We start from the raw sequence: 12,872 nt of genomic DNA, 5'->3' as shown, positions 1-12,872 counted from the left end.
GATGAAAGGTAAAAATAAGAAATTTATATTTTTATTTGAAGAAGACACGATGAGTAGTCTTAGCACCCCCACCCCTTCCTTTCCCATCTTCACCTTGCTACTGGCTTAGCAGCTTCTTTGACTGAGCAACATTAGCAATGTATTGCCCTTTGCTAATATCTATAATGAAAAGAGACTAAAACTGGCTTCCCTCCTCCACAAAATTACAAATGCCAGAGGTAGAGAATGGAAAAATTAACCAAAGAATATTTTATAGTTTACTATCATTGTGCAAAACTTAGAAAACTGAGATCTGGTCTCACAGTTGCAACAATTCAGATGTTTTTTAACTTGGCAATTTAGGCTTTTGCAAACTATGTTCCCGATGTTGCCTAAGATAATCACGCAGAGATGACTAAAGAGAAAGGTAGGATAAAAACTGGGAGAATGAGGAAACAATATAAATCTTATAGATTTTCTTCTTCCTCAATAACTTCTTATGAGAAACTCCTCTTTTTTTTCCTATAGGTGCAATAAGATATGGCTTCTCTCTAAGTGTCTTATAAAAAATTTCTTACCAATAAAAAAATTAATAGTTGTTGAATTTCATCTTCAGTGTCCAACCACTTGGTAGAGGAAGCACTTAGATAAGAAAATTTTTCATGATACAATGCCAAATCTCTCCTTACAGTTAACCTCTGAGATAGTATAATAAAACATGGCTCTACGTTTGACCAACATTATTTATTTCTCAAAAATGTGACCTAGCAGTACTGAGATGCAAGAAATTGCTAATCATCTCCAATTAAAGTACAAATAAATAGCCTATAAACTCAATGTTATACTATTCCAACTGCCAACAATAGTGCAAATTTCAATTGATCACATTATTTCAGTTAAGAGTAATTTTGTTCTTCTATCTTGAAATCTGAAACCTGAAAGTCAATTTTGTTTTCCTGTCATTCACTTCTTGTTACTTTCTCTGGAAAAGGCTTTCCCATTTGCTCCTTTCTTTTCATTTACTCTGCCAACTTCATCAATTATACCTCTATGATCCCATCTCTGGATTACTGAAAAGAACTATCTGTTCTCTTTGACTCTAGTCTCTACTACCTCCTATTTATTGCTCACATGATGACAAACTATTCTCTTTTTGCTATCTCTTTGCTCAGAAACCTACAAGACCTACTCAATTAGGTATCATTCCTCTGTCTCAAATACTTATGTAACGTGACCTTGAGCAAGCCACTTCAGTTCTGTTTAGATTAATGTCTTGTTTTGTAAAATAGGATGATAATAGCATTTAGCATCCATCATCTAGGGTTGTTATAAAGACAATATCATAAAGCACTTTACAAACTTCAAAGTGTTATATAAATGCCAGTTATTTTTGTAATGTTGTAGAAGTTTGTAATAAAAACTGGTAATGTCAGTTGGCCTACTTACATTTTCAGGGTGAAAAAAATTAAGAACATCCTCTAATCCTTCCCCCGCAAATCTGGCTAAACTGATTGTGTTTTACTTTGGGTCATGTAACAAAAGTCCCTCCAAATTTTAAGGAAAAATTCATTTGGGAAGAGGACAGAATTCTTGTAATTGGAGACACAAAACCATCTAACAGGTCACTATTTGGAGCCTATGACATAGGGAGGAACTGATTATTGTAATTAATTATCTTTGCTAACTCGGTGATACTAATTTGTTTTTATGCTGCAAAAGGAACCAAGGTGCTATTGTTGTTCAGTCCATTAGTTTTGTCCAATTCTTCATGAACCTATGAATCATAATGGCCATCGTTTTCTTGGCAAAGATACTTGAGTAATTTGCCATTTTTTGCTCCAGTTGCCATCTCCTTTTTCAGTGCTATTTGTTTTTGTTTAGTCATTTTTTCAGTCGTGTACAATTCTTCATAACCCCATTTGGTGTTTTACTGGCAAAAATACTGGATTGGTTTTCTATTTCCATCTCTAGTTCTTTCACAAATGAGGCAAAGAGAATTATATAACTTGCTTAGAGTCACCCAGATAGGAAGTATCTGAGTATAGAGTTTAAACTCATGAAAATGAGTCTTTCTAACTCCAAACCCAGCATTGTGCCACTTACTTGCCCCCTATTAGCTATTAGTATTTTCTAAATTTTAGTAACTTCTGATGCTCCTTTACAGTTTATGGTTCTGCTCGTGGCTGAAACTAAACAACAATCTAACCAGTCATCTCTGCTTTTGACCATTGGCCCTGAGCTAAGATTATATTTAATTAATGACTGAGATTATTATTGCCCCATCTAAGACAGAACAGTTAGCAGGGGATATGATTATTATATCTTAATTTATTATATCTTACTTTGATATGTCTTTCACACTTAGTCCTTCCTTTTTCATTCTTATTGCCAGCAAGTCAGTCTAAACTTTCATCAATTCATAATTAGGGTATTGCTGCAACACCTCATACATAAATGATAACCCGGATTCTGACCTCATTCCATTCTTTAACTGATTGAACCTATATGTTTTTGCCAGATTTTATAAAACACTTAATTGCTTAGGAATCTCTTGTACTTGTAGGATGAAATATAAGCACTAAAAGCCTATCCATAATTTGTATCCTCCCTGCATATTAAAATTTATCTCCCTCTACTCCATAACATTAAAGTTATAACTTCAATCAAGTGAGGCGTCTAATGAAATTTAAGAGGGATAGTCCCTGAATAGGCCATCATGGCTTCTGACTCTCTGCTGGTTTGCTCTTACTGATTCCCCTCACCTAGAATGACCTCCTACATGCTCTGTGCTCTCTCTTTTCTCTAAGGATATCTTTCCAGTTTCACCTTCTCCATGAGTGCTTCCTGGATCACTCTAACATATTGATTTCTCTCTTCTCCAAAATCTCATAGTACATGTTGTCTCCACCCCTCATATTAGCTTTAAACCACATGCTTCCTTGTATTGTTACTTATTTGTCTAACAGATGTCATGTTCCCAAATGAACTGTAAACTTCTAGAGAGTAGCCACCATGTGTTATGCTTTTTAAAAATATTCTCCCCGATGCTTGTTAGTACTAGATACAAAGAAAACAGAAATCACCCACTATGAGTTCCCTTTTCTCAAATCTACATCTTAAATCCCTTCAAAATCCCCCCATTCTCCCTTCCTTTCATTTGGGCTCAAAAAGAAAGGTGTCTCTTTTCCTGGCCAATGTCAACTTCTCTACTTCCGCCCTTGATCCCACACTCCTTCAAGATTTTCCATTTTGATGATCCCTTTTCTTTCAAGGTCATACAGTGGATAGAGTGCTGGACCTAGTAGGAAGATTCATCTTTCTGAGTTCAAATCTGGCCCGGATACTTACCAGCTGTGTGGCTCAGGACAAGTCATTCAATCCTGTTTGCTGCATTTTCCTCATCTTTTAAATCATTTGGTAAAGGAAATGGCAAACCATTGTCTGCCAAAAAATCCCATATGGGACTGAAAGGACTTAACAATGTATAAAGGACTTTATATTGAAAAGTTAAAAAACCCACTGAACAAATCTTTTGTATTCTAAATCTCAGCATTGACTTTTCTGTATCTACAAAAGCATTGAAATCTTTCCTATCGTTAAAAATCTTGACTCAACTCTTACAATCCCTCTCAAACTATTTCTCTCATCTCTTTCACAACCAAACTTCTAGGAAAAATCCTCATTTCCTCACTACTCAGCTTCTTGTCATCTGTCTTACAATACTACTAACCTGAAATTGCTCTCTCCAAGGTCACCAATGATTGACAAATTAAAAGGCCTTTTCACAGTCCTCATCTTTCAGTTCCTGGAATTGTTTTTTTAATCCTATTCTCTCCGTACATTTTTTATTCCTCCCTGATTCTCCCTTCTCAGTCACCTTTGTTGGATCACTATGGATAGATGTACTACAGGATACTATGGAGGACCCCCTTGTCTTTTCTTCATCACTTTTTATGATTTAATCAGTTTCTATTGGTTCAGTGATCATCTTAATGTAGAAGATACCTAAATATACATATTTATTCTTTGCCTATCTCTTGAGCTCTAGCTCTGTACTGTTGGAATCCTTACTAACTGCTAAGTAATTAGAGTTGATCTAATCTTACAAGAAGATGTTTTGGGCAGAACCTGAAACAAGGTACTAAGTAGAACTAATTAAGACAAGGCTTGTGTTCACACCTTTACTCACTGGAGTCCACAAGTATGCTAGCTTCACAAAGTACACTTTCTACACCTCCCTTAAAGCTCATTGGGCCAGAGAGCACTATGGGAGAAAACCCATAATCCCTCTCTCTCGTATCCCACAATTCCTCCCTCTTGGATAAAAGAAACAGACACAGAGCACTTTGAGAGATTTCACCAGAATGACATGAAGAATGGAGCTGGCTGGAGGCTGAAGAAAAGCAGAGGCAGAGGCTGAAGGACCAGACCTTTGGATTTGGTGACATTTGGAGAGAGCTCTTGGAACCAAGCAGAGAGATAGGCCTCTAAGCTAACCGGGCTATATTGGAGATAATAAAAGATCTGAACTTTTATCACCTGGCTGCGCTTTGAGAAGAAAAAGCTCACCACATTTTGGCACCCAAACAGGGACCGATTCAGATCCATCTGAACTAAATCACAACACAAACTCACCCAAGAAGGAGTTCCCTAAAGTCTCCAAAGAACCATGCTGGAAATTTGGAATATGTATTTCTTCTAATTGTCCCCAGCTTCTGAACCCCATCCCTTTCTCTTTATCTCTGACTTTGGCTTTCTGTGTATCACTCTTTTTCTGTGTGTGTGTGTGTGTGTGTGTGTGTGTGTGTGTGTGTGTGTGTCTCTCTGTCTTTGTGTGGTGTCTCTCTGTTTCTCTCTCTCTCTCAGTCTCAGTCTCAGACTCTCTGCAAAATGCTCCAAGCTTAATAAGATACCTGTGTTACATTTAGATAACTCTAATTGGTTAGCAGTTAGTAAGGATTCCAACACTGTACCATTACTAAATTCTTGCTGACATTTTCCCTTCAGTGTTCCACAGGCATCTAAAATTCAATATATTAAAAATGTAACACTTTTTGCCCTTTAACCCACTCCTCCTCTTAATCCTCCTCTTTCTTTTATATGTACCACAATATTCCCACTCATTAATTCACATCCTTGGGCTTTTCACTCTTTTAACCCTCAATACCCAAACAGCTGCCAAGTTGTGCTGATTCATCAAAATCTTTTATATCAAGTTAACTTTTCTCCACTGATCCCACAATGAGCTGTGCCCTCATCATCTTTTTTTTTAATTATTCTAATAACATGTTAACTTCCATCTTCCACAGAACTATAAAACTGGTATTCTTAAAGCTCATCTCTGACTTCCCTACTCAAGAAGGTCTCTACTCTTTCAAGGATAAAATATAAATTTATTTTTAGCATTTAAAATTTTTCATAATTAGTATTTGTAGTAACTAGGTCTTCCTTCCTTCCTTCCTTTCTTTCATTCTGAAGCAATTAGTATTGCCCAGGGTCACACAGCTAGTAAATTTATGAGGCTGGATTTGAACTCAGGTCCTTCTGGTATAGGACTGGTAATTTATTTACTCAACCATCTAGCTCCCCCAACTGGATGTTAAGAATGGGTCATAAGTGGAGGTGATTAAACAAATCAAGATTTTTTTAAAAAGTGGGTATAATTTAAGAGAAGTAGAAAACGATTTACTTTAAAAGAAAAGAGAGAACAATATGCTCAAACATTGTATGACTAGTTAGAACAAGTAGGTTCTACTTGTGTAGCTATTCAGTAAGTAGAACATCATTATTTTTTGTGAATAATCTTGGACTCTGTCTTGAAAAATGACTCATTATGCTAGTTTAAAAATTTTGTTGCTATATTTTGCTTTTACATCACTTTTATTTCCAAATACTTCCCTCTCCACTCCCTTCCCCAGAGAACTATGCTCTGTAATAGAGAATTTGAAAAGAGGAAAAAAAAGTTTAGCAAAACTAATAAATTAAACATATCTTACAATATATTCAATATAAGAAAATTTTTAAGAAAACTCTCCCCATTAGATAAATTCCTTCTTTATTTAGAATTCAAAGTTCTCTACTTACACTACATTTCAGTAACAATAGACTACTCCATATCCTATAAAATACTTTCACCACTTTTTTTGTCCTATCTTTGTTCAGACCACCTGCCTGTTCTGTACATTTGGGAAGACTTGCCTTATTCTCTGCTTTATATTTTAAGATATTTATCATTGTAGGCCCAGTTGATGTGCCACATCCTTTAGGAAACCTTTCTTGGGGTATACTCCTCCCTAGTTGGAAACAGCTTCTCTTCCTGTCTTTGCACAGAGTTACAATATTCTTTGTGACATCTGTATATGTTATGATGCATGGTTATGCATATTTGTGTCTTCTTGCTAAACTGTAAAGTTTTACGAGTACCGGGACCTACCTTAACAATTTTTCCCAGTATCTAGCACCGTGTATTATATAAAGTAGTTGCTTAATAAATGAATTAAAATTTTGAAACACAGTAATTCCTTTTGCATCCTCTCTCAATTCAATTAAATCATTTGAGATAAAAGAGTTTCTCCAGAAAACAGGAAGCATAAAACAATTTTCAGTTTGCCTTTCAAAGCCTTATGGATAGTTGTGAATATGGATTAAATAAAAATAGTTCTATTATGGAGCCAACTCTTTATAATGGATGGCAAGGGGAATACCAAAAGGACTCAATAGTGTCATCTAAAACAGAATCTTAACATTTCATTGACTTTATGAATCTAGTCACTGAATTGAAGAAATCACAGTGAAAAAGCATATTTGTTCAGCAAATCAATTCTAAATCTGTCAATTCAAATCCAAATTAGCATTATAGTCATCTAGAACAGAAGTCAGCAAGCTAATTGAGTATAGTCAATAAAAGCTGTGGCTGTGAGCTCCTTAAAGGCAGAGACTGTCTTGTGCCTTTTTTTTGTAATCCTATCACTCCAGTGCCTGGAGTGTAGAAGCTGCTTAATAAATGTTCACTGGTTGACTGGCTGACTGTTGGTGCCAATGGAAGAATAAAGGCGTAAGTAGAAAGAAGAAAAATGAAAAAAGAAAGATGAATATGACAGAGAATGGAACCAAACATTTTTGAGGATGCTACTTAATGTACTTAGTTCCAGAAATCAAACAAATATCCTGAGGTTTGGAGGTCATCCAGTTGTCTTTACCAAAATCTACTACACAGGTTGCAATAGCATTAACCTCATTATTTTAAAAGCAAATATAAATTATATAAATATAAGGCTATTGTTATAATATCAGTTTTAACTTTCTGTAAATGTGTAACTTCTTATTTAGACCACTTGACTACTTTGTAAATGAGTAAGCTGATATTTTTCTCTAACATTTTCTTTTAAAAGAGCTTTGTAACTAAATTATCAGAATCTCCATGAAATCCTTTAACACTTGTGTTTGAATCAAAACAAAGGAATTTGCTTTAAAGTTGGTTTATGATGAACTGTCTTGAAACTATTTGAAAGGACATACACTGATAATTTAGAATGTCCCCAGAAGTGGAGAGGAGTAAGGGTGGGAATACATGAGAGGGCTAAAATCCTTTATTTTGCTTATACAACTGGTTTGTTCACCTGAGACTAAACTAAATAAGCAGTGCCCACCACAGTGTTGCATTATCAGCTATCATTTGTAAGTTTAATTTCTATTTCTCTAGGCTGCATTTTAAAAATTTTATCATTACTTGGCAGATAACTCAGCCTAGAACACACTTTGCTTAATGTTTCGATTTTCTGCCTTCATTACATTCTCCAAACTCTGAATTTTGGCTTGCTTGCAAAATTCATGATGAAATCACTGGCAGTATAAACAATATGTTTGCTACTCTCCTCTACATACCTGTGGCCCAATTTTCTTTCCTGTGTGCATGTGAGCAATTCCTATTAAAACTTCAACAGGCACAGACGAGTGGTTTGGGGCACTGATGATTACATAAGTAGCTGAGGCAGCCCAGAGCTGATGTTCTACTTGAACAGAAATCTTTCTGAATGTTGTAAAAAAAACTACAGATCATCATGAATCAAATCAGACAACACCTGGTTATCAGACCTTATCTTTATGACTAATAGAAGTGATATTACTAACACTGTCTGGAGCTAACTAGTATAAGAGAAATAATACTATTTAGGGACCCTGTACAAATTATGATTTTACAGGTTTAAAGGCATGGCTGGGTTACAACTATTTGTCATTGACTAATCAATGCCATTAGTGAGTACCCACATTTGTGAAATACTGTTAAACTGTTAAACTATTGAGCACAGGAGGATGAATACAATATAGCCTGTTCATTTGTTTGATTACACACATAAGAAATAAAGTACATGATCAAGTGAGAAATGAAAAGTATACTTTGTTCATCAAGACCTTTCTAATTTGTGCATGTGGAGAAAGAGTGAAAATTTTAGAAAACATTAAAATTAACTTACTGATTTGTTCTACTAGCTTGAGCATGACTCCCCCAATATGCAAGTCTCCAGATACTCTAAGTGTGAATTCTTTTTGTTCTTCTTCATAGTGGTGATCAACACGGATAATAAGCTCCCAGGAGGCGGTTCCATAGTCACTAGAAGAAAACATCTCGGCAATACAAAAACCTGCCAAATCAAAATCAAAATCAAGATAATGTATTTTTAAAAAAAGTATGAGAATTTGGCCTCTTTGTTTTTCAATTTTTCAAATTTGCCCCTCCAAGCTTGTCAATTCCTCACCAACTTTTCTAATGTCCCCAATAACTCAGAATATTCAATGTGGAATCTTAATTTAAGGGCATCTACAACCATCTTTTACTATTCCTCCATCCTCCTCTTTCAAATAATGGCTGACTATTTCATGTGTATTCTTTTCTAATATTTCTCTATGATTCCTATGTAGCTATGATTCCTCCCATAATTCTCAACTCTAGTATGATATATACTATCTAGCACATAGTCACTATTTTACTAGCTGTCCCTCAGTCCCCAATTTGAAGCACCTTGAGAGCAAGAATTATGTCTAAATTAATTTGGAGGGAATTGAGGGGTTTGCTCTAGTTTGGGCAGTCCAATCCTAGTCTGAAAGATCCCAGATTATCATGAAGCTAGATTTCCATGTGGCCCATAAAGTTATAGATCAATTATATTCCTTCCTTTCTTTACTCCCTCTACTCTAAATATCTCTCATTAGACTAAAACTGGATGTGAGATAATCTCTTTAAAAACCCATTCTTGTTCTACAGCTCATTTCAAAATTAGAGACAGCTTTCTTCTCTTCCTTCTATGTTGCCTTCTAGTGGAGATTACCTTCCATTTACTCTTCCTTCACATTCAGGTCTCATGGTGAGAAGAATCTAATCACACTCCTTTTCTACTAAAAAAGTTCCTAATAGTATTGAGTACTACAGAGATTGTTATAAACACAGGGGATACAAATAGAGGCAAAAGCCAATCCCTGCCCTCCCAGAGTTTACAATCTAGATACTTTCCGAAGGATTTAAATATATTAGATTTTTAAATCCTAAGCATATAACCAAATTTCAATAAATATGGTATTCTCCACAAGCCTTTGCCCATATGAATTAGAAATTTGTGCAAAACAACAAAAATAAACACTTAAGTTCAATATGAATTTATTAAACACCTTCTGTAAGCAAGGCCAAGGGGATAGAATAAAACCAGACAATTCCAGCATGTAGCTGGACAAATAGATACAAAGTACAGACAAAGTAATAAGAAGTATTACTAGGTCATTTTCAAGGGAAGGCCCTAACAACTGGGTTTGGAGGGTGGAAGCAGGAAAGGAGGATGGAATTTAAAAGTTATTTTGAAGGAGGTAGTCTCTGAGCGGTGCTTTGAAAGAAGCTAAGGATTCAATAGTGAAGGGAATTTTTTTTTTTTTCTGTTTTAAGGACAAGTAGTCTCACCCCCCCCCTCTCCCCCCCAAAAAAACACTCAAAATACACAATCATAAAATAGAAAATCAGGACTAGCAAGTATTCTGTTCTCCTTTAGAACCACTACCTTTATCCTATCATGAAATCATGAGGACTTAAAAAAAACAACATAATTTAGTAGTCATACTGGTTCACAAATGCAAATATGCACAAAGATAATTATAGTGAAGCTCCCCTATTAAGAGCAGACTAAAAAAATAGTTTGTCAGAATCTAAGTAGTCTGTGTATCTTAAATGATCACCTGATCTTAGAGAAAGCCATATTAGGTAACATTTATAAACATACACATGCACACACACTCTCACATAAATGAATGTACAACTTACTCCATTGAATATAATTTTGTTTTTGGAGGGAAAGCTCATGGAAAAGTTCTTCAACTTTAGGTCTGACTTTGCCAGGACTGATTAAATCTTTATATGGGAGAAGTCTTCAATACACTTCACATTAAGCTAACAAACAGTACTTGTTTAATCTTTTTTTTTTTTTTTTTTTTGTTAACAAAAATGCTCCTTCTATTGAATCCAGATCGTTATTTCTCTAGTAGAGCATTTAAAGAACCAAATAAAGTACTGTGGTGATTTAGTGAGAACTTTCCCCTCTGACCTTCTTTTCTCAGTCTAGGGAAACAAACATTCGATTTATGGAAGGGATGGTTATTTTATTGAAACACAATTTCAATCTAAAATAAGAAAATCTGGTTCCCCCGCATTCCTTTTCTAGCCTTTCCTCTCAAGCCTTCATTTTTGAATGAACTTTGAACATAATTTCTTCCATGCAAGTTGTTACTTGTTATAGCAAACAATTTTTGAGATAACTGACCCGAGGACTGTTGGGATTGAAAATAAACAAAAATAGGAGACTGTGGTATATGAACAACAATGCATCTGAAATCAGAGGCTCTGGGTTCAAACCTTGATTCTTCTCAAAACTTGTGTGAACCATGGTAAAGTCACCCTTTCAGGGTCTCCTTTTCCTCATTTATAAAAGAAGAGAGTAGTTCAAATCCACTCTAAATATAAGTATGGCAGGGACTCCCCATATCCTGTGTATAAGTGCTTCTGAAAAGAGCCCATCACCTTCCACCTGTGTTCACCGTAAAAGTGATGAAAAGCCCCCTCCCTCCCACAAAACCCTAAGTGTTACTTTTTTCCACATCTTGGGGAAGAGATACTCCAAACCAGAAGGTATCCATGCAAATAGGGGAGGCCAGTTCGGAGATATCAGCGAGCTCCGTTCACTGGGAAAGTAGGAGGAGAAAAAAGAGATCTCTATATTTTATTTTCATCTTTGAGGTGGGATGGTTAGCTAACTTGTTTGAAGGGCAATGGGTGAAGATAGTATAGGCTGGCACCTAAACTTATAAAAGTCAATGAAAGTTAAGGGATGTATAAGATCGTAGCTAGAACCGAACGGGCCCATCAAATCCAACTCCTGCCCCCCAATTTAATAGGGAATTGAGATTCTTTAAAAAGGGAAGAGACTTGCCCAAGATCATACGACTAGTGCGGGGCAGACTTAGGAAGGATCTGGATTTCTTTTTGCTAGACCACGCAGCAGTCCCGGGGAAACGGTATCCCTTCCCCTCACCCCAGCCCCACTGAAGCCTCCTGACCCCAAAAGGAGTCTCGTCTCCCCTTCAGAGCTCACCTCCTTTCCTGTGGGCTTGTTCCCTCTTGCCTCCCAGCCTCAGCTGCAGCTCCTGGAGAGCGGAGGGGGAGATAGCTTCCCAAGTTTGGCACAGTTCCCTGGGGCTCGGGAGGAGGCTTGGGAGGGTGGGAACAAGCGGAGCTCAGAAGTCCTGGGTACTGCCCTCGTGTCCCCGCCCCCTGGTCCTAGGGAGGCTGGGTCAGCGTCCCAGGAAGGATGCCAACTGGGCGCACAGTAAAAGCAGCAAAGCTGCAGCAACTCTGAGGAGCAAAGCCCGCCTAGTCTGGCGGGGCCGGGCGGCCCGTCTCAGATTGTTCCGCGACAGGTAACTACAGGTCATTTTGGAGAGCAGCCGCAGTACCGCCCCCGGGACCTCCCTCCGCGTAACACCCGCCCCTAAGCAAACCCTTTTCCTCTCCCCAGCCCTTCTAGCAAAAAGTTAGCCTGCAGGGTTCGGGGAGCAGAGGGGTGGGTCACGAGAGAACCCATACCGCCCAACCCAGCCCAGCCCCAGACGTGTTAAGTCTCATTCCTCTGAGGGAGGAGGCGCCTTCCTCAGACTCCATTCTGGACATTGGATAGCCAAACTAACCTCAAGAACCTCATTTACAACTAGGGATGAAAGACTGGATTGGACGTGATCGTCCCAGTCCCTCTTGCATTAAGCAGTTCTCTCCGCTTGACTCCTTCAAATTTCTCCCTGAGATCCTGGGGCGTCGGGTTTGGGCTTCTGGAATTTTGCCAGAGATGCACCCTGATGATTCAAGTTTGTACTCTGCTCACCCTCCAGCCACAGGTTTCCGCTGGATTTTTTCTACGGGTCTCAAAAGCCAGTTTTGTTTTCTTTTTTTGGCCGCTGACTTCACTCTTGTTCAAAGACTTCGCTTCCTTGAGATAAAAATGTGTTAAAAAGGCAAATGACCATTCTCACATCCAGGAGACTTACGTTGAAGGGGTGGGAAAGAAAGATGATTTAAGATCCTTCTGAGTAACAAAATGACGTAATACTCCTCCCCCCAATAATGTCCCAACCCTAACGTGGGGTGTAGTCCTTTTCAGACTGGAGGGAAGCAACAAAAGAGGGAAATGTACCACTGCTTTGTCAACTAACCCTAACAGCCCTCCCCACACCAAAAAAAAAATTCCAATGAAGTAATGACTCCAAATTTCCTGTTATGGCTCATCTGGTGAATTTGCTAAGTCTGGACATCCCTGTTCTATCTTTGTCACTAATTACCACTTCACTCTTTTTTTCAGGATTAGTAA

The 12,872-nt window shown here is 37.4% G+C and overlaps 1 protein-coding gene across 2 annotated transcripts in view; it reads right to left on the bottom strand.

Moving 5' to 3' along the window:
• FERMT1 (FERM domain containing kindlin 1) overlaps positions 1-12,619 on the bottom strand; it is a 54,366-nt gene extending 41,747 nt beyond the window's left edge. The window contains exons 1-2 of one of the 2 annotated variants that reach the window (XM_051975949.1): positions 12,199-12,619; positions 8,454-8,621 (exon numbers count right to left, since the gene is read on the bottom strand). In XM_051975949.1, coding sequence (XP_051831909.1) covers positions 8,454-8,604 — 151 coding nt within the window. In that variant the 5' untranslated portion in view covers positions 8,605-8,621; positions 12,199-12,619. Of the gene's footprint in view, positions 1-8,453; positions 8,622-11,606; positions 11,899-12,198 lie in introns of those variants that run through there. The other variant, XM_051975948.1, reaches the window with a different exon arrangement.
• Between the last annotated feature and the right edge of the window lie 253 nt (positions 12,620-12,872).

Source organism: Antechinus flavipes, chromosome 2 (genome assembly GCF_016432865.1).
Source record: "Antechinus flavipes isolate AdamAnt ecotype Samford, QLD, Australia chromosome 2, AdamAnt_v2, whole genome shotgun sequence".
Classification (NCBI taxonomy): Eukaryota; Metazoa; Chordata; class Mammalia; order Dasyuromorphia; family Dasyuridae; genus Antechinus; species Antechinus flavipes.
Note: the sequence above shows the minus strand (reverse complement) of the source record. Positions and strands in the feature narration are given on the sequence as shown.